Here is a 21,988-nt window from a genome sequence, read left to right on the forward strand (position 1 = left end):
ACATTTTTTACTTACTTTTTGAAGAGAACATGTGTCACTCGTGAAACTTACAGAGAATGAGACACCTTCTCTAAGGAGACTGGATGTGAGAGTGCATTGGTGGAGCCCTAGCAGAACCTCCAGGTACAGTAGTGTGAAAAAGTGTTTGCCCCCTTCCTGATGTCATTTTTTTTTTTTTTTTTGCATCATCAAACAAATTTAAATATTAGTCAACGACAAAACAACTGAACACAAAATCCAGTTTTTAAATTAAACTTTTTATTAAGGGAGAAAAAAAATCCAAACCTACATGGTCCTGTGTGAAAAAGTGATTGTCCCCTAAACCTAATAACTGGTTGGGCCACCCTTAGCGTTGCAATGACTCTCTTAGGAGGAGCGCTGTGGAGGAATTTTGGCCCACTCATATTTGCAGAATTGTTGTAATTCAGCCACATTGGAGGGTTTTCCAGCATGAACCACCTTTTTAAGGATTCAGGTCAGGACTTTGACTAGGCCACTCTAAAGTCTTCATTTTGTTTTTAGCCGGCAATCAGAGGTGGACTTGCTAGTATGTTTTGGATCATTGTCCTGCTGCAGAACCCAAGTTGGTTTGAGCTTGAGGTCACAAACAGCAGTGGTTTTTGTCTTGGAACTCTGCCATGCAGGCCGTTTTTGCCCAGTGTCTTTCTTATGGTGGAGTCATGAACACTGACCTTAACTGAGGCAAGTGAGGTCTGCACTTCTTTGGATGTTGTTGTGGGGTCTTTTGTGACCTCTTGAATGAGTCGTCGCTGCACTCTTGGGATTAATTTTGGTTGGCCGGACACTCCTGGGAAGGTTCACCACTGTTCCATGTTTTCGCCATTTGTGGATAATGGCTCTCACTGTGGTTCGCTGGAGTGCTAAAGCTTTAGAAATGTTTTTTTAACATTTTCCAGACTGATCGATCTCAATTACTTTTTATCTCATTTGTTCCTGAATTTCTTTCCGCATGATGTCTAGCTTTTGAGGATCTTTGGTCTACTTCACTTTGTCAGGCAGGTCCTATTTAAGTGACTTCTTGATTGAGAACATATGTGGCAGTAATCAGGCCTCGGTGTGGATACAGAAATGTAACTCAGGTGTGATAAAGCACAATTAAGTTCTGTTTGAACTTTTTTCACTTTTTCACACAGGGCCATGTAGGTTTGGATTTTTTTTGCTCTCCCTTAATAATAAAAACTGTCAATCAAAAGCTGCATTTTGTGTTCAGTTGTGTTGTCATTGACTATTTAAATTAGTTTCATGATCTGAAACAAATGTGACAAACATGCAAAAAAAAAGAAAGATCAGGAAGGGGGGGAAGCACTTTTTCACAACACTGTATGTGTTTATTAAAGTGTTAAAACAACATATCAAATGGTGGTTTAAGACTTTTTTTATGGGACAGACTAATTGATGAGATGTGCTCTTTTAGAGCAGCATATGTTCACGTCCCGACGTGCTATGGGGGGTATGAAACGTCGATGTTAGCCGTGTGGGAATCATCTTGTCAGCAGATGCTTGTGGTCGTTCGACAGTATTGACTAGGACAGGTGAACACATGCTGACGCTTCACCTCCAAAGAGACTCCGGATGATGTCGTTGTGTGATTCCAGGGAGAGAGGAATAGCGATGGAGGGCGTGGGGGGGGGATTACAAGACACACCGGCAGTAGATGAGTGTAGGGAGTGCTTCCTATTGATGTGAGCACGCTCACTGCGAGGGTTGCTATGGCAGCTTGCGGATGGAGAGAGTGAGAACAAATGGGGGTGTGTGTTCCTGCTCATGGTGCTGGTATGGTGAAGGGGGCGCTAATTGAGTGCACTGGCAAACATAGAGGAGGGGATGGTGTGGGGGGGGGAGTGTTCCTCAACAATGGGAGGATTGTGAGAGAGGTGAGCTGGGTGTACATTGCACAGATTTATCCAGTATAGCTTTGCTGCATCGAGCCCTCCCTCCACACACCTCCACTCCACTACCACCGACACCCTCCCTGCTGTCAATCTTTCCCACTCAGTGCAGTATGATGCCTTCAGAGAGCAAAATGTGTGAGTGAGGCCGACAGAACGAGCCCATGAATCAGTGCTGCCTGCTCTCACACTCATCACTCAAATGTGTGACTGTGCGTTTGTGTGTGTGGTGCCGCATTGTATGAGTTGTGGCGGGCCTTGCCTTGCAACAAATTCAGTCTGACAGCATGAACTGGATGCACCACGACCACTAGCCCAGTCCCCCTCCCCCATATGAGCTGAATCCTCCATCATGGTTCATTATATAACCCCCCCCCCACCACCACCACCTCTCTCTCTCTTTTTCTGACACACTTGATTGTTAAAGGAGTGTCACACAGGGCTGGAAGTTAAGCTTTTGTCCTCTTCTACTTGAGCTGCGTGACACCTCCGTCTCTAGAAGGCGTGTCCTCCAATGCCATGTGTGCATTAGCATTAGGAAGTAACATGCAATCAATTTACAAATGTCCTTTTCTCCTCTTTCTCTCGCCTTCTCTCTCTAACACACACTAGCTTCAGCATCGCGCTCCATTGCCATAGCAACAAGGGTTGGCAAATGCCCCAAATATTGAACTATATGCCCAAGTCAGACACAAATAGAAATATGCTGACTTGTCTTTTTAAAAACACCTGCATTTTGGGTGTGTGTTGGAATGTGCGTGAGCCAAGCTTGACATAACAAAATACACACAATGCCGCATCCCTTTCCTTAAAACACATGACCGGGGTGAAGTAAACGCATAAGCATAAACCGCGGATGGAGCATAAGTGATAATAAAGATAGTGTGTCCTATATTTTTAATTGGTGCGCGTGTCTCCGCCATCAACCAATAAGCATCCTTGCTCCACATCAGCTGCCATCGAGGGGCATTTGTCGACGTCACAGCTTTTTTTTCCCATTTTTTTTTTTCAAGCCTCTCCCCCCACCCTTGTGTTTTTTTTTTCTGTTCCAGCACCAGAGCGTCTCTCCCTCCGTCCTTCTGCCTGCTCTTTCCCTCTTTCTACCGCCCACTCCTTCCCAACCATTGATCCGACCACTCGCCGGCTTCTTCGCCTCATTACATCACCCCCTGCGCTTTTCTGCTTTTTTTCCCCCCCAAAGGTTGGAGATAAACCCTAAACATTTTTGGACACCCCTTCCTAAGAGATATTTAAAAGAAGCCCACCATGGCGAGCACTGAGGATAAACCGGCCAACAAGGAGAATGCATCCAGCTGGAAGGACTCCTTCTACAACCCGAGGACCGGCGAGGTGCTGGGTCGTACAGCCAGCAGCTGGGGTAAGAGCCCCCCCCCTCTCATTTATACATGCATTAAAAAAATGTCAGCTCCTATATGTGCTCTTATGGGGGAGGTGAGGAGCCATCAGGCCTACATGAAGGTGCAAAGGAGACGCCTGCACCATGATGTTCATATAAGGCTATGCTGCACATGAGTCATTAAAACAAGATCAGGATTTTAAAATAATCTGCATGAATGTGGAGATTAGGCAGCCTGTGTGATGATGATGATGATAATGATGCCTGTTACCTAATCCCATATGAGGAGTGGGCCTCAGCATCCCTGTGCTGCACCTATAGCTGATCGTTTTTATGTAAGAGGTATAGTAACACAGCAGCCTGCTCCTATAGGCTATAGCATGGGGCAGTCATGCAGCCCGGGCCCCCTGTGCTGCTGTGCAGTGGGATGCTCCATTGCAGTTGCATGGCCGCCCACATTAGCATGCCTGTCAAGGTCAAATGGGATTCCCTCTCTTCTTTTTCTTCCTCCCCTCTTCTTCGTGCACTAAGCATTGTGGGATACTGTTGGGGAGGGATGACAGAAAGGGGGGTGAGTGCATGGGGGGGGGGATGCACAGCGACAAGTCAGGGGGCATCGGCGCTGTGCAAAGTGGATGCTGGTGAACCATTTTGAGGCTTCAGTGGAGGAACAGAGAAGCAGACATGATGTACTGCGGCTTCAGCCCCCTAAAGATGAAAATGCATATTCACCAACAGCACTTCTCCCCTTCATCCAAACTGGTTTCCCTCAGAGGAGTCTCTCAAATTGATTGTCCGAGCTTGTGTGTGTGTGTGTGTGTGTGTGTGAGGCAGGTAATAATAAATTATACATAACCCATCTTCCTTACCTTCTACTTCTACGTTTCCCCCCAGCCCTCATCTTGTTGTTCTATTTGGTGTTCTACTGTTTCCTGGCGGGCATGTTCGCCCTGACCATGTGGGTGATGCTGCTCACGCTGGATGAGCATGTGCCCAGGTACAGAGACCGCGTTCGTTATCCAGGTTAGTGTCTCCTCATCCTCACTACTGGAAAGCTTTTGGCTAATTGCAACAGCGTGTCTTCATTCATTATTCATATTTGATTAGTCAGTGCCACGCAGTAAATGTAGTTGTACTTTTTCTATCGACCTGCTTGGAATGTCTGCCGTTTCCCTCCTCCTCCTACGTCACGCTGTCCTGTTGCAGGGTTGGTGATCCTTCCGAACTCGCTGGACATCGCTTTCAACAGATCCGACGCCGGGAAGTATGCAGACTACGTGAAAAACCTGGAGGCCTTCCTGCAAAGTGAGAGCACTCATCAATTCATATTCCCAAGTGCTGAAAAGTAAATGTGACGAAATGTGTGGCTCATTTAAAAAAAAATAATAAAACGACAGCGCTCAGTTCAAAGTGTTATAAGGTCAGTGCAATCACTATTGCAATCAGTAGTGTGTGCCGTGATGAGAAAGAGGCAGAAGACGGTTGTCAAGCGAGAAAAAAACCTTCAGTAGAAAAGAGACAGGACAAGCACTTTGGGAATAATGAGAGACACGATTTAATAAAAACTTGCATGCAAGGAGACACTTCAGCTATTCGGAGAAGTGTCTTATTTAGTTTGCGGAGGAGGAGACAGTCGAAGCAAAGCAACTGCGGTCTGATGCGAGTGTCCTGCCGAAGGACGGAACGGAAACATACTGTAGTTATTTAAACTTCATCAGTAAGGAAAACACAGGCGCAAGGTCACGTATAGGCTATCTCAGAGCCCGTTGACATGGAAACACCAATGGAGAAACTTGTTTTGGAGACAGAAGGTCAAGCAGTTAACCATAACATGGCAGCCACTTCTTCTGAGCAAGTCAGTGTGACATTAAGGTGTCAAGTACGTTAATGCATAACTATAACTAATATTAGTAAAAATCAAATGGAATCATGGCAAATTATAAAATTGCCGCTATATAGGTTTTATGAAGACACTAAACATTTTATAACTGCACTAGCAAATGGTAATGAAAGGCCCGAAGGCACACAAAAATACCGCTGTCTTCTGCCGACACTTCTTGTCATTATAAAACACATCAAAAGTTAGCATAAATGACAAAGCTGACTCCAAGCTAAAATAAGCTAAGCAAACAAATAATAGCGACCAACTAGCGCTCAAAGTGAGCTGGACCTCGGAAATGAGGACCAGCTCACAAGTGTTTATTATTTGATATGTCCTACGAGTCTTACCACAATCGAGTTGGCAACAAATTGCCATCACAGTGGAGTTAGCAGACAAGCTTGCCTGCCTTCTTGTTACTTCCCAGCAGTCCCTCCGGCATATTGCTGCCTCCCGCAGGTCAGTTTAGGTACTACGCTAGGTCGGTACCCATACTCTAATACTAGAGTTTGAAAGCACTCAGGGGGTACTTGCGATTTTAAAAATGCATATAAACAGAGGAGACAATAAGTATTTGATTTGTATGGGTTTTGTTTTTTTTTACAAAATTGAACTAAAAAAACAAAGTAAAATCTTAATTACTTAATTTACTTATTTTCTATGTATTTTATTTCCAAATATTTCAAACAAGATCACTACAGATGAGCAGTTTTGGCCAGTAATAAATCCCATAGTGATACTACAGTGCTTTTTTTTCAACCAAAAACGCTTTTCCCTGGTTAGGGGCTAAAAAGATATTCCACAATCATTGTCCACCACATAAACACACATGAACCTTTTTTTTATTGTCACGTGTGGGGTCTCTCACGTACAGTGGCGGAGCTACGTGCTGGCCAGCGATGACAGAAATCTAATAAAAACAGGACTTTATGTTTCTTTCCATTTTTTAAATGCTCCGCAAATGTACTTGTGTATGCACACTGTCCTCTCTACGTTGTTCAGTAGTGGGCGTTGCATTTCGTACCTGGGCCTCCAGTGGGGACTTAACCGGACAGACTTTTCTAGAACATATACTTTTCTAGAACATATAGACAAAAAAAACAACATTCACACACATGCAAGTGACAGAAACATGTCATGTTTAAATAAAATACGTATACTTAACAGAGATGTTGATTTCTCCTCCTCAGTCAGCCATTGTGGGTGTAACTTGGCTTGTCAAACAGTTTTGCTCTGATCAACCAATCAAGAGGATGGAAAAATGCTGCCATTTTTGTAGGCCAGCTAGTGTGAGGCAAATCTGAAATCAGATTGGTTAAAGAAACAGCCCCATTACTAATAGTGTTTAAGTGACATGGGCCAGCACTCCTCATTCTGAAGGTCCTGGGAAGGACAGATTGACATGGCAACACATAGAAGCTGGAATCTGATTGGACTAAAAAATCTAACGTACACATTCTGCAGCCAAGAGATACGCTACGACATGAAGATAATCGACGGTTAGGAATTAATTATTTAGCAGCGGTGCAACTAATTTATGGCTTTTTACCTAATCCTGTGACATCTCCTTTACTTCACAGCTACTACTAATCGATTAAATACTGTGCCTCTTTCGAGTCAGTGAGGAAACGGTAGCTCTTTCTTTAGCAGGAGCCAATCACAAGCTATAAGTGAAGTCACATGGGCTTTTCAACCCATTGGAAATTGCAGGAGTTTCATTACTCAATGTCATCTTACAAAGAATGCTAAAATCATCACACAGCAACTTAACACTCAAAAGGTAGCTAGAAAATATACAATGCAAGTACCAGTACAAATTTAAAATAAAAAACAACTATTTTAACGGCTTCCCATCATGCATTTTGTTCCAGCAAAGCATTTCATTGGACATGGCTGCCGGGGCTCTGCAATAATTGGTCAGCTGCCTCTGTCCACCAGAGGAGGCTCCCTCTGGGCTCCTCTGGGCCCCTGGCAGCCATGTCCAGTAAAATGCTTCGCTTGGACGAAATGCATGATGTGAAGCCGTTAAAATAGTTGTTTTTTTATTTTAAACTCGTATTGGTCCGTGCATATTTCTCCTCCTGCGGTTTCCAATGAGTTGACAAACTTGTCGTGTGTTTTTTCGTAGCTCACGATTGGCTCCTGTCAAATAAAGAACTACCTGGTCCACACGGACTCGTACGCACCACAATATGCCATTTTATGACGGGGACATGCGTGGCTTATAGTCCGGTGTGGCTTATGTATGTACAAATCTGGTTTTCTCTCTAAATTTAGTGGGTGAGACTAAATCACCCATCGTCTTATACGCCGGAAATTACGTTAATTACGTTTTCATGAAAGAAATACTAGAGTTTAAGCTGTAAATGTAGGTCAGTGCTCGTGATGGTGTTTAGGCCAGCAGAGAAGGCAGTGCTGGCCCTGACTGCACAACATTGACATTTTTCAGGTTTGGGAGGGAACAATATTGCCCGTGTTTTAGAAAGTGTTCACTCTGACACCAAAAGTTTGTATTTTTATCCTCCAAAAAACTGTCATGTCATGTAACCGAAGAGACACTTTTGATTTGTTTTTGTTCAAAACGTGCAAACGGCACCTTAGGGCGAATGAAGAACCACACTCTGGATTGATCGTGAGTTAAGTCGGTTTGATCATTGTGTTTACCTCCTCCTTGTAGAGGGTTACAATGACACCGAGCAGGAGAAGAATCTAGACTGCCCTGTAGGCCAGCACTTCCTGCAGGACAACACCGAGGAAATGGAAAAGAAAGTGTGCCGCTTCAAGAGGGGCTACCTGAGTCTCTGCTCCGGCCTGTCTGACACCAACTTTGGTTACTCTGAGGGGAAACCATGTGTGCTGCTAAAACTAAACAGGGTAACTAACAACCTTCAAACTCGACTCCCCCCCTTCTGAGACGTTCCCTTGCTGATTTCAAGTCTCTTCTCACCTTCTAGATCATCGGTCTGAAGCCTGAGGGGAATCCTTACATCAACTGCACCGTCAAAGTAAACTTATTCCCTCCAAACTAGACCTGTTGCCCGTATGTGTATTTTTTTTTTGTCTTGTCATTTCTCTCATAAAACTCTTGACTAGCAGAACAGTATGAACACTTTGTTTTGTTGATGTTGATTTCATTTCCCCCCCCTCCCTCTGTCTGTCTGTTTTTGTTTCTTGTTGACTTTTCTTCTGCATGCTGTCAGTGGCGACTTTAGGGTAAGACGGGTATGTCAAGCATCAGGTTTAGGCCAATACGTGTGTGTGTAGCAAGGTTATAATGACACCCCTGTGCCATTTTCAAGCCATTTTAATGTAATCAGCATAATGTACGCCGCAATTGTCCTATGACAAATTACAGCAGAGCACGTCATGCTTTTCCACGTCATACTCCACACTAACAACAGAGGGTCATCGCTTATTAATTAGCTTATTTCTCTTCGTTATGAGGCATGCATCCACCAACAGATTGTCTTCTCCGCAGAAAGAAAACCCTGTTCAGATGCAGTATTTCCCCAGAAACGGACGCATTGACAAGATGTACTTCCCTTATTATGGAAAGAAAGCCCATGTGAGTATCTCCCTCAGGTTTGGATGATCTCCGGTATCGTCACACTTATGTTATGGTGTGTTCAGGTGAACTACGTGCAGCCCCTGGTTGCCGTCAAGCTGCTGCTCACCAAGGAGGACTACAACAAGGAGCTGACAGTGGAGTGCAGGGTAGAGGGCTGCGACCTGTGCAACAACGACGAGAGGGATAAGTTCCTGGGTCGTGTCACCTTCAGGATCAAGGTGACGGAGTAAAGAGGAAAAGGCCAGTCAGAAGGAACCCCGATGCAGAGGCTGCCCATATTCGTTCAAGGAAGGAAGTGTCAAATCCCTCTCAAGACAGCATTCGGGATGAGGCAGATTAGTTTGGGCTGTAGTAGGAGAGCCGGTTACACATTGAATGTTGCTTTGATGACATTAATGACCCTTCTTTCCTTCAAGATTCCTTGCTGACCTCTGCTAAGTTTCCAAGAGAACAAGCCACATGCAGGCTCTGCTCCTGATCCATCCCCTCCACCTGTTGCACAACCCATCATGTTTTTGCTTTCATTTCCATGTGATTAGCTAACTTACATCCATTGCAAGCAAGCCATTTGGAGCTGTTGTGTTATTGCCAACTTTTTCATGTGTAGATCTTCCTGCAGCCCCGGGAAGAGCGCGCCGCTGTTTTCATCCCCCATGAACAGCGTATGGGCGACGCTATTAGCGCTGGTCTTGAGGATGAGAGATTTTATCTTGTTGCATAAGTGAAGACGTAGCTCATTTCCAGCACATATCAGATCATCACAAAGACTTCACAGGAACATATGTTGATAATCAAGTATAGCCACTGTATCCCTATGTATATGAAACGTCAATAACAAAGTCCCTTTCTACATATAAATACATAGTGATCCTGACCATATTTAGGGAATAATAGCTAGATCTTTTGTGTTGTGGCCCGCGTCGCCACAACTCAGTCTCGTGATGTCTTTCTGTCTGCATGTCTGTCTGTCTTTGTTTGTCTGCCTGTCTTCCTGTGTACTCACCTCTCCATTGCAATAGCCAACATGTGGGTGAGCCCTCCAGGATTAGACGAGTTGTCTCCCTGCGGCATACTGATGCAAGCTGAGGAGACACACACACACACACACACACACACACACACAGTATACTGTAAATTGCTTCTAAGGCAGAGGGACGCTGAGGGGGAAAAAAGCATTGCAAACATTCACTGTAAGTATGTACTGTATATCTCTACGTGATCTGTATATCTATCTGGGTCTCAAAAGATTGTTAGTTTTCTCTCTTCTTCAGCCTGTCGATCTGATTGTCTGCCAATCTATTACTCTTCAATGTATATATATATAAACACAATCAACCATATTTACTTAATTCACACTGTATTTTTGTCACACAAAAAACACAATGTCTGTGGACTGTAAAGAAATAATTTAAGCAGAAGATTTACAGGAAATGATCTTATTCAAAGCTATGTTTACACAGTCTTCAAGGAACCCACATTTGAAAGAACTTGTAACATCTCTTCAGGGTGCCTTAAGACCTGATGAAATAAATTGTGGAATAAAAGTGATTTTGAAGAAAACATTTTTTTTTTCATATTTTTCCATACATTTAAGGAGGTATTTTATCTACAGCAGCATGCAGTGTTGGGCAAATGTCTTACACCACCACCAGAGGGAGACACAAATCGCAATAGTCCGGTGCAATGTGTTTTGGGTGGCAGTCGAGGGCGGGCGCCTGGGCGACCTGGTCTTCGGCGGCCAAGTTCTTGGGACATGGCATGTTACTTTTCTGGTGGGGAAGGAGCCTAAGCTTGTGCAAGAGGTTGAGACATTCCGACTAGACATAGTCGGACTCACCTCAACCCCCAGTTTGGGTTCTGGAACATGACTCCTCGAGAGGGGCTGGACCTTGTTCTACTCTGGAGTTGCTGCAGGGGAGAGGCAGCGAGCTGGTGTGGTCTTATTAATAGCCCCCGGCTCGGTGTCTCCGTGTTGGAGTCATTCCTGGTGAATGAGAGGGTCGCTTCCCTACGCCTTCGGGTTGGGAAAAGGGTCCTGACTGTCGTTGGTGCGTATGTGCCAAACAGCGGTTCACTGTGCCCAGCCTTCTTGGAGTCTGTCAGAGGGAAGCTGGAGAGCACTCTAGTTGGTTACTTCGTAGTTCTACTGGGAGACTTCAATGCCCATGTGGGCAATGACAGCGTGACCTGGAGGGGCGTGATCGGGAGGAACGGCCTCCCCGATCTAAACACCTGCGGTGTGATGTTATTGGACCTCTGTGCGAACCACAGTTTGTCCACAACGAACACCATGTTCGAACGTAAGGATGTCCACAAGTGCACTTGACACCAGGACACCATAGGCCGCAGGTCTATGATCGACTTTGTAGTCGTATCATCAGACCTGCGTCCGCATGTTCTGGACACGCGGGTGACAAGAGGGGCTGAGCTGTCAACTGATCACCACCTGGTGATGAGTTGGATTAGATGGCGGGGAAGGATTCCGGACAGACCTGGGAGACCCAAACGAGTAGTGAGGGCGTGCTGGGAACGGCTGGCAGACTCTCCTGCTCGTGGAGTCTTCAGCTCTCACCTCCGGCAGAGCTTCGCCTGCATCCCAGGAGAGAACGAGGTTATCGAGTCAGGATGGGGCGTATTCCGTCCAGCCAGTCAGAGCTACGGGCTCAAGGTGGTTGGTGCCAGTCATGGCGGAAAGCCCCGAACTCGATGGTGGACACCAGAGGTCAGGGCTTCCGCCAAGCTGAAGAAGAAGTCCGATCGAGCATGTATGTCTTGCGGAGCTCCTGAAGCAGCTGACAGGCACGAGCAGGCGAAGCGGCACGCGGCTTTGCTGGTGGTCGAGGCAAAAACTCGGGTGTGGGCGGAGACCAGTGTAGAATATTACCCATAATCGTATTCAGGCCCAGCAACAATTTATAGTATACCTACGTTTTGGGGGGTTGATCATTTCATTTGGAGCTGAAGATATACGGCACCTTTAATATACATGTATATATTGTGGCGAACTTGAGTCCCTCAAGAGATGGTCACAGGCACTTGAGCTTGCTAAAAGGAAGAGGCCCTTAGCCAACACTGAACTTGCAGTGAGTTTTTCGCACAGAGAACACTTCCTCCATACAATTGGACAGACTCTCTCATACAATGAAATAACTTGTACAGTATACACTGTACTGCACTGTCTATTTTTCATTTGAATGGAGAACAAATGTGTCATACAAGCCTTACCTCAACAGAGTTGGTCAGCATTGAAGCGAACAACCAGCCTAGCTCTTGTTTTTTTTTTAATTTTCTGCATATTTGGAGTGTTTCCGCTCCTGCGCAGCCTCCATACTGTCCTCCCGTGGGACAGTGAGCTCCATCAGCGTGACCACATCATCAGGTCTTGCCGGAGTGATGTTTCTACAGTCTCCATAGGCAACTGGAGCTGCTTCCCCAGGTTGACACTCATGGACCACTTGCTGCCAGGTGAGGAGTCGAGCTGTATCTCTTGTTTCTCTTTAGTGAGGGGGCATTGCTGTTCTCTCGGCCCTTGCAAACAGATTAGCAAGTCATGCTAGAGCAGGGAGTCTGCTTTCGGCCTTCTGTCTGCATGACTCTGTCTTGCACTGGCCCTTTGGCAAGGGTTTCAGAGAAAAGGTAATGTGTCAAAGGCAGGTCGTCCACAGATGTGAGCATATATTCCCATGACATCTAGCCGCCTTACCAGCTGTGAGACACCACTTTGATTTTGAGGTATTCTTGCTCTGTCCTTCTGACACCACTATGGCTCTACGCTCTCCCTTGGAGTCCTTTGACCAGAAGAGGGGAGTCACGCTGCTCTCGACCCCTGCTCAAACCTCCTGGACCTACTGGTGGTACCCTTTGACCTGATGGAAGTGTCAATGACGATGATCTCAAAGTCAGGGTGGGAGCGATTGAGCAGCCTGTGATGACGTCCTGGTGGGTGCAGCACATCTGGAGGTCTTTGAAGTACTTGACTACAAGTATGGACCCATAGGAATTACTTGTGTGGTAAACGATCTATGACTAGGATGGAAAAAGAAGATCTTTCCTTCCACATTCAGGAGCGCAATATTTCGAAACTGGATTCTGGTTCCAAGCTACTCTCAGGAGGTTCCACAGGTGTGTCAGAACCCCTGTGCAGTATTTGTACTTACAGTATATGGTACCACTTTGGGGCCTGGGCTGAGGCTGCTCTCGCTTTCCGGGCAAGGCAGCTAGCTCACTGTGTTTAGGGAGAGCAGCGTTGAACAGGAAGGATAGGGGCGCTGGGTGAGGAAAATACCCTGTTGGTCAATGTACTGCTCCCTGGTATGACTCTCCAGCTCAGGTTCTGAGATCTCCAGCTTCCTGTTTCTCTTGTCCTGCATTTGCATTTTTAAAGAAGTTGTTTCTCTTCTTGTGCGTTTACAGAAGCCTTCCTCCGTTGTTTTCAGAGCTTTATTGTCGTGTGCGGGGTCTCTCCATCCATCCATTATCCTAACTAGGATAAACGGCATAGATAAGGATAAGCGGGGGTATGCTAGAGCTCTGACTTTGGGCGAGGAGGTTGGAATGTGGGAGGAAACCGGAGTGCCCGGAGAAAACCCACGCACGCATCGGGAGAACATGCAAACTCCACACAGAGATGCCCAACGGAGATTCAAACCCAGATCTCCTGAATGTGTGGCCAACAGGCTAACCACTCGGCCACCATGCGGCTTGTGGGGTCTCTCACCTCAGAAAAAACATTGTAAATGTGTCTGCTTTAAAGTACGATTGCTGTGCTGTCAGTGTAGTACTTCTTTTCTGCCACATGAGCGAGCTGGTGTCATCCATTCATTTTCTACCACTTACGCTGTTCAGGGTCACGGCTCGGGCCTATTTTGGCTGATTTGGGGCGAGAGGTCGGGTACACCCTAGAATGCTCACCAGTCAATCACAGGACATACAAACATCCATTCACACTTTCATTATGTAGATTCTCAGTCATCCAGATCATGGTAATCCATAAACAGTTGAATTGAGGGTGAAGACCACCACCAGGGGTCACATCCACCAGGGTCATATCAACATGTGAACTCCATGCCTAAAATTTAGAACTGAAGATACCCTTTGGATTAAAGGTGAAATGCCCTCAACCAGCAAGAAGAGTCCAGTTGTCTTGATTCAACCGTTTACGGATTCATACCTCTAGACAATTTACTGTCAAGTGTCCTATTTACCTAACATGCATAGTAAACCCATGCAAGCATGGGAAGAACAATTCCACACAGAGAGGTCCAAGCTGAGCTTCCAACAGAGAACCTCCAGAGGCAGACAGATAAGCACCATGCTGCCCAGTACAGTACTAAATCGCTTAACTTATTCACACCGAATTGTGTAAATGCTGGTACTTTTGAAAACCGAGCTGCCTTTCCTGTTTTTACAGCCAGCCATCCACCTCTCACTGTTGCTCATGCAGTTCTGTGTGTCCGAGGGATAATCTCTGGGGGTTTAAGTGTCTCCTAAGCGCCAACCATCTTTGAGTCTGTCCAATCAAGCGGTCATAAGAGACACAAAGACCATTTCAGAAGGTCAGTTTTACCCTTGCAACTGTTACTTTCATTTTGATGGCATTGTAACGCACTATGATAAACATTACCATCGATCAGTCCAACATTACCTTCTTTCTGCACTGACCAGTGTACGGGCAGGTGCATCAGGATGCTTCAGAACCTTAAGGGATTTGAGGATGATTTAAGCCAAGAAGGCGAAAGGATAACAGTGGTTATCCGTTTAACAGCTAAGAGTTGAACTTCCCAGCTAGTGCAGGCCTGGAGCATAGCCTGGCTGTAGTCAGCAATCCTTCACTGGATATAATGTTTTACCTTGCGGTTCTCTCCAGCAAGTTGGTCTCTGCTGATACAGAAAAGACACATTTTAAAAGACAGATATATTTCCCTTTATTCAAAGGATTCAATGAAATCCCAGCCTTACATCTGATACTTCTATGTAGCACGTTAAAGCTTATCTGGTGTTATATTTACAAGGTATGTTAAATCATCTGTTTAACAGTAACTGTAAAAACTCTCACTAAAGATCTGGGAATGTCCAAAACTTTAGCAAATAATTAACCAGAGAAAAAAATAGTATCGATACAATTCTACTCCCCTAAAACACAACAGCTTGTTCTCGGAGGAATTTAGTAATTTAGAATTTAGGTGCAAAGCCACTTCCCAATTGTACCAGTTAGGTACATTGTCTACTACCTCATTCTTTTTGTACCATTAAATACTAAATTCTCAATGAATAGCACAGCGTGCAGATGTCTCCTCCGTATCTTGTTTTGGTTATTCGCATACTGCTTGGAAGGTGTGGGCAGGAGAAACAGAAAATTCCGATTACAGGAATTCATCACTCAGCCACTTTATACACACTCTCATCCTTAGGGAAGTAGGAGTCCATACATCACTATTAGTTGATATGCCTCATAGCACCAACATTAGATGGACTCAACGAAGAGGTCTTCTGCAACTAAACCCTCGGTTTTAAACTCTACATATATAGATGTACTGTTATTTCTTTATGTACAATATTTACACTTGTTAAATGAAAGTTGTAAGCCTGCTGTCCGACAATGAGGTTTAGGATAAACGATACAACTACCTGCCACATGTAGTGAAAAAGCACTTTTCATGGTTTGTTACCTTATGATGGCATCATAAAATCTGCTAGAGAATTGATCCACGTCTTAGCCCTAGTCAATGCACCTTCCACTTCTTTCACAAACTATAATTTAGTAATTGTGGCACAAAAGCCTTTGACTAACCCTACAGTGCTGACGATGTAAAGACGCAGAGCGGACATTCCTGGTCAACATGCATGCAAGTTGACACAATATAAGATATTGGTAATAAAATTGGTGCAGCACAAGCAACATTTGACCCTTCTTCCTTCACCTCAGGACCAGAGGAGCTCACCCTTACAGCATATGTCGCATCGTACTTGAAGTGTCCACCATCTTTTAGAACGTTGTAAAGTGTGCATGCGGTTGACAAAAAGTTACATGAGAAGTCCTCTCACAGCACTATACACGTGCCAGATTTCGCGTCGGCATCCACGTCACCGCCTCCTTCTTTCCTGTTGGGATCGTTGAGCTCGTCGAACAGTCCTGTTTCGATCATCTCCTGCTGCCAAGGAATCGGTACAGCACCGGTGCCAAACTCCTTGAAGAATTTGTCGTCCTTGGCATCAAATTCGATGCCTTTGATTTCGGAGAACTCTGCAATGTCGCCTGTGTCCTTGGCGTAGACAACATTGGGCTTGGGCACCCATGGAGGCGGCACCAGCCCAGCCTCTAGACGCGGGAAGTTGACGCTGCTGAACCATGGGTGTTTTCTGGGATCCTCCAAGTTATTCCTAAAGGAAACAAATTGCCATCAAATTGCCGTCGATGACACTAGAGCGGAATGAGGAATGACAGAACTTCTTACTTCATGCCCAGACGCTCCTCGATTTTCTTTTTGAGGAACAGCTGGATGATGTCTTTAGTGTTGGCATCAAAAAACCTGTGCTCCCACTTGGGCTCCTCGTTGATAATACGACGCTGCACCTCCTCCTTCTCCACCTTCTCCTTCTTGCTATCGGGGCCTTTGAAAGGCGTGTAGCCGGCCACCATCTCATAGATGCTGCAGCCCAGCGCCCACCAGTCCACCGATGTCCTGTATGGAGTTTTGTTCAGGAGCTCTGGAGCCATGTATGCTCCAGTGCCAGCCTGAGGAAGGGAAGAAAGGTAATGAGTAAGGAGCTGCTCATCAACTCAAGTCACAAAAACATCTCCACGTCTGTGTAACGTTCACCCTTTGCTTAGTTACCAGTGTTGACAACTTGGTCGGTTCTGTAAATCTGGCGACATTTCGAACCCGAGCAACAAATCTAGTGAGAGTTTCTGGCGTTTTGCAGTTTGTTCTCACTGAGCAAGAGGAGGTGCTGCTGAGGGGTCCGCCCTGCCCCAAAACAGTCAGTGCGCACTGAGAGCATGGTGGTGCTCTACACGCAGTGGCGGTCCGCTCAGGGCGTCATTCAAGCCAGAACCGCCACTGTCCACACGTCCATGAATCACTCATGCATGAGGCGTGATGCTGTGTCGTGGATTGTGGCGAAGCAAAACCAGACACATTTGCAGTTTGAGGGAAAAGGGGCCGCTGTTCTTTATTGCGCTACAATTAAATAGGATTCTAAACGATAACGTGGATTACCACAACTTTGTCCTTGTATGGACATTCCTCCTTTTCTGGAAACAGAGTTTGTGGTTCTAAACGTAATTAATCACTTTTTTGTCTCTCCTACAAAGTTATGTTTTTTTCCCCTACAGCATCTGTTACAACATCGTATGCAAATAATACGCAAATTAGTCTATGACATCATATAGCGACCTCTAGGACAGCCGATCGCTACTTTTCTTACTGAGGAGTTGGCAATAGTGTTAGTTACTCTCTGCTCGTACCTGTGCCAACTTTACCAGCACGCTCCTCCCTTCTCGCTGCATGACCTGACCTGCAGTCTTGAACCTGGAGCTTAATCCTAATGCTAAGCCTACTACCTGTCAAGAGTCATGTGTGTCTACATACTGACAGAGTTCTTCTACCTGTTACATAAAGACTGGACCTTTCCGGATGCTATAACCATGGGCAGGGACACATAACACTACAGTACAGGTCTCAGTGTCCCAATGTGTCTAATTGTTATGGCATCATATATAAAGGGTAATGTAACATAATAATATCAACATATCCTGGAGGGTTTTTTTTTGTGCATCTGATGTGTGCCTGCTTACAGTTGGTGTAACTTTACAATCAAAAGAAGCAAGTAATAAAGGCACAGGAGTAGTTTTAGGATAAATCTGGGAAGCAACCCAGTCTGGGCACACAGTCACGTTGCTTGCAAACTTCTACTATTATTTTTCTGTCAATCTGATCAGGGACAGACTTGTATAATGCCCGTTAAGAGGATTAGGGGACCAAAGCCAGCCTTGCTATAGGAGGTTAGTACAGTCAATTTAGCTGGCTGAGGAGCATCACAGTACTGGATAATAAGATTACGGAGACGTTCATAGAGCTGAGAGCTTACTCCTTGCTACAGCAAGTAAGACCTAAAGATACCCTGTTTCAAAAGTCCTCACCTTTTTCTTAGTCATGTCAGGTCACATATAGTTTTTGTTGGTGACGCAAAAATGTTTATGAGACAGGAACACAAGAAAAGTTGATTTGATCTGTCATGCTTTTATGACAGATTAATCAAATATAAGCAGTGGAAGCAGTGGCAGTAGCTACAACATGTGGCTGAGACAAAGAATGGACCTTCCAAGATAACATCCATATATAATGTCACTGCAAAAGGATCACCTGCGTTACATCATAGACAGACACTCATAGCACAGATCTTTAAGCATTCACAGTAATCCAGATTGACAGCCTGCCCAAGAAAGCGGGTTCTGTTTTGGTGACGGTAGCCTTCCTGATCTGATGATATCTGAGCACCGGCGCTGTGTCACCGAGCAACTAGTGATTTGGTGTCTCAAGACTGGACTTGTGTCGTGGTGCAAGCCCAATAAGCAAACAAGAGTAGATGTTCCGTGTCAAAGTAACAAGTGGATCTACTCACCATCTGGGTGACGGTCTTGTCTGGGGCAAGCTCTATGGCCAGACCCAAATCTGAAAGTCGACACTGGCCTTGGCTGTCCAGCAGCACGTTCTCAGGTTTCATGTCACGATAAATGATATTCATCTCATGCAGGTGCAGAATACCAGTGGTGATTTGGGCTGTGTAGTGGATGATGCGCTTCATCTCAATGCCCTTGTCCACGCCCTTGCCATCATAGCCCATGTTGTAGATGTGGTACTTGAGGTCTCCGCCATTCATCAGGGTCATGACAAGGCACAGGTGGGTCTTGGTGTCATAAGCGTAGGCCAAGTTCACCAGAAACAGACTGTTGACCTTCTCTAAGATCTTTTTCTCCAAAAGGGCCATCTTCTCGCCGCCTTTCTTCTTCAGTCGCTTTTTACACAATTTCTTACAGGCGTACATCTGGCCTGTGTTTTTCACCTGTACGGCACACACCTGCAAAAAAGAAAGTTGGACAAGAATGACTCGATGTGAAGATATGATTGCCACCACTCCACAAATCATTAAATATAAAGATGAAAATGTACTGTAGCTCGTCACACCTTAGTGTTTGTGACAAATAGTCTCATACACGTTATCAATTACACTAAAACTATCTTTCCAAAAAAAATCTGTGAGCTGGTAGGATTGGATAGGGTCAAGAAACAGATGAACACGGTATCTACTAGTATGTCATAGAAGCAATGCTTACCACTTTTAGAGATCTGTGTGGGTCTTTTTGGCGCTCACCTTTCTCTATATCCGCCAGTATTTTGACCCAAGCTTTATTCTTAGTTGTGCACGCCGGCGTACTGCCAAGAGCTTGAGCGTTTTCATTTTGGGGCATCTTTAATGCTTCTGAGTGCAGGGGGCTAAGTCGCGACCTCAAGCATTTTAATCAGGGAAACTTCTAAATACCAAAGATTATCTTTAAATGCACACAGCCTTCAATATCCAATATCTACTATTTCCTGGTGTATAATTGCATTTAGCTGTATTCACGACATAAAACTATGTTTCTAAAATATGTAAAGGAGTTCCGCAAGGCTTACGTCTTGATTCTGTATAATTTATTCTGCAAACTATGTTTCCATAATACTCATCATGTACGAATAAGCTCCTAATATTTTATGAGGTGATCATGATCATTACAGTTACAAGAAATGCTGAACATGTAATGTGTTTTTTTTTTTTTTTTTAGTCTGTTGATGATTTTATGCAAGGAGCATGGTCTTACCTCTCCAAAGCCACCTTTTCCCAGGGTTCTGAACTCATAGAAGTACTTGTCGCTGATGGGCTGCTTCTCATACTCTTTCCACTGGAGAAATTTATCAAAGAACGGACTGGCCTGGTAATCTGTGAAGGGTTTGTTTTTCAGATATTCTCTTACGCCTTCTTGGACTGTGCCTTTCATCACCTCACTGAAGTTGGCATCTGTCACAGACTTGCATTTGTCAGCGGGCTCCCCAGTGAGAAAGGACAAGAAGTTCTTGGAGTCAGCCTTGCAATACTTGTTGATGATGTTCTGACGCAACTTGTCTTTTGCTGCACCTTCCTCGAGATCCCAATCGTAAAGCTCATCCAAGAAATCGGCAGCGAGCTTATACAGGGCATTACTCACCAGGAATTCACGGAAAAATTTTTTGCCAATAGGCTGCCTTTCACAGATTGCTGTAAAGTCCTTGTCCAGGGAGGCTCGCGCTGCACCGCATTGCTCCTGCTTGGGCAGAGACAAGCTGCGACGGCGCTTTTTCATCTCCTTGTCATCACCGCCCTGGGCTTTGAGGTAGGCCGTGTTGGCCACCAGGTTATCGAGTCCCCCTATGTCACACATCTTGGTAGCTGTTCGTGGTCGGTCCCCCTCCTTACGTGACTGGGTTCTTCAGCGGCTCCCCTGGGAAGCCCTCTTGCAACTGGTGCAGTGTGTCTAAGGAGGTAAGGGTGTCAGGGTGCAGGGCTCCCTATAGCCAGTGAATAAATGAGCTCCTTCACCCAACCTACCTGCAAACCTAAGACACACTGACACACCCAGTAATTACTCATTTAGAATTAAATACCAGGGAGGGATTTCGCCTTAAGTATCTTTGTGTGGTCTATTCATGGATGCTGTGCACGGAAGGGGAATCGTAAGCGGGCTCTGCCCTAAGAAGCTTTGTGGCCCTCTATATTTGTTCATGATGTACCGCAGTCACTAGCAGTGGTCCTGTGCACTGTTGACTGTGCAGCACAAAATGAGACATAACATATAAGATAATGGAGCAGAAAATGTCATTGAAAAGTAGTGGTCTATCTAAACAGAGTCTCAAGAACTGGGTCTGTGTAGCAGCGTGTTGCATGACGGCACTTTGTCGCTGCTTCGCAAACAGACAAGCGTCTCTCCAATGACAATTTTTTTTGGGTCCACAACAGGATTCAAACCATAACCCTCCGGTCTCAAAGCCAAAGTCCTAACAGGATACTCTATCGAGCAACTGTGTCTCGATAGCTAGCTACTGTATCTACAGTGACACTCAAAATGATTCATTCTCCACTATAAAAAATATGTATTATTGAAAAAGAACAGATTTGTTGAGCTATTTAAATGGTGTTGGCTTTGTTGGTTTATTGCAAACCACTGCACATTTTTTGGTCAGCTTTTCCCATCGCGAGTCAATCGCTTGTTTGATATGGATTTGTTTTTATGCCCTTCATGACATAACCCTCCCATTTTTTTATCTGGGCTTGAGACAAGCGCTCGACATTTTCTCCAATGGCTGGGTGTTCCCTAGCCAGGAATCACACTCGCACAAAAGGCAGCAGCGTGTACCATTACACCTGTGTTGCCAGGTCTTTTGAGAAAAACAAGCAACCGGCGGCTCTCTGAAAAACAAGCCCAAAACAGGCATCCCACCACATTGTGAAAGAGAGGCCGCTTGTTAAGAGGTATCAATTAGGGCTCTCAAAATTAACGCGATAATAACGACTTAACGGAAATTCCCTTTCATGCCACCAGTTTTCACGCACGATTAACGTGCACAAGCCCTAGTTGACCCTCGGCCCGATGCAGCGGTGTTGCAGTTCGTGTTGAGCCACAAACGGGAACAAATATTGAGCAGAAATGGACAAATGGTATTTTTAATGGCAAGTTTTGAATGGCTCTCTCGATAGGACCAAAGTTATTTGTATCTACTGTCCCCTTAGTATGCGGGGCAAAGGCGGGAGTGAGTGAGCGCACACAGAGAGCTCAATGAAAGGGCAGGAAAGGCTTGCAAGGAAATTTATTTGCATTATTATTTATGAGTGATTTATTAGCGTTTGTGCTTGAACTGCTGTGTTTGTCAAAGAGGACAGAATAAAAGTTGCATGCTGCAAGATCCTTGGTGTCATACTTCCAGGCTGCCGAAGTCACCAGATCAAGAAAAGTGTAATAAAGTGTGTGTAAAAGCGTGTTTGTGTGTGTATGTCTCTGTAAAAGCCATCTGTTTTGAAAAGGTCTTAAGATGTCAGTGTGCTGTACAACATCACAGGCTTGCCACCGCATCTTCCACCTCAGACTTTTTCCACAATCGGCCAGAGGTATTGCATTTTTAAATCACTACTAAAAGTGTCATGTTTCTAACGACACAGATTATAAGAGTATAATTAATACAGCAAAACGCTGTCACTGTTTA

General features: G+C 45.1%; 2 protein-coding genes across 2 annotated transcripts; one reads left to right on the plus strand and one right to left on the minus strand.

Moving 5' to 3' along the window:
- Nucleotides 1–2,947: 2,947 nt before the first annotated feature.
- Nucleotides 2,948–10,274, plus strand: atp1b3a (ATPase Na+/K+ transporting subunit beta 3a). The gene is made up of 7 exons (XM_054758387.1): nucleotides 2,948–3,288; nucleotides 4,162–4,290; nucleotides 4,474–4,572; nucleotides 7,824–8,020; nucleotides 8,101–8,151; nucleotides 8,625–8,711; nucleotides 8,777–10,274. The coding sequence occupies exons 1-7, from the start codon at nucleotides 3,177–3,179 to the stop codon at nucleotides 8,942–8,944; spliced, it is 843 nt and encodes a 280-aa protein (XP_054614362.1). The 5' UTR covers nucleotides 2,948–3,176; the 3' UTR covers nucleotides 8,945–10,274.
- Nucleotides 10,275–14,613: 4,339 nt separating this feature from the next.
- grk7a (G protein-coupled receptor kinase 7a) lies at nucleotides 14,614–20,387 on the minus strand. Its single transcript, XM_054769123.1, has 4 exons — nucleotides 19,576–20,387; nucleotides 18,339–18,794; nucleotides 16,169–16,449; nucleotides 14,614–16,094 (listed from the first exon to the last, which is right to left on the minus strand). The coding sequence occupies exons 1-4, from the start codon at nucleotides 20,170–20,172 to the stop codon at nucleotides 15,755–15,757; spliced, it is 1,674 nt and encodes a 557-aa protein (XP_054625098.1). The 5' UTR covers nucleotides 20,173–20,387; the 3' UTR covers nucleotides 14,614–15,754.
- Between the last annotated feature and the right edge of the window lie 1,601 nt (nucleotides 20,388–21,988).

This window comes from Dunckerocampus dactyliophorus, chromosome 2 (assembly GCF_027744805.1).
Source record: "Dunckerocampus dactyliophorus isolate RoL2022-P2 chromosome 2, RoL_Ddac_1.1, whole genome shotgun sequence".
NCBI classification, from domain to species: domain Eukaryota; kingdom Metazoa; phylum Chordata; class Actinopteri; order Syngnathiformes; family Syngnathidae; genus Dunckerocampus; species Dunckerocampus dactyliophorus.

Bases quoted from the DNA above. Each gene is read 5' to 3' on its own strand.
- atp1b3a (XM_054758387.1), top strand. From the start codon at position 3,177: ATGGCGAGCACTGAGGATAAACCGGCCAACAAGGAGAATGCATCCAGC. The intron at 4,291-4,473 runs GTTAGTGTCTCC...GTCCTGTTGCAG, and splicing joins AGACCGCGTTCGTTATCCAG to GGTTGGTGATCCTTCCGAAC. The intron at 4,573-7,823 runs GTGAGAGCACTC...TCCTCCTTGTAG, and splicing joins CCTGGAGGCCTTCCTGCAAA to AGGGTTACAATGACACCGAG.
- grk7a (XM_054769123.1), bottom strand. From the start codon at position 20,172: ATGTGTGACATAGGGGGACTCGATAACCTGGTGGCCAACACGGCCTAC. The intron at 18,795-19,575 runs GTAAGACCATGC...TCTTTTTTGCAG, and splicing joins GAAAAGGTGGCTTTGGAGAG to GTGTGTGCCGTACAGGTGAA. The intron at 16,095-16,168 runs GTAAGAAGTTCT...TGTTTCCTTTAG, and splicing joins GAGGAGCGTCTGGGCATGAA to GAATAACTTGGAGGATCCCA.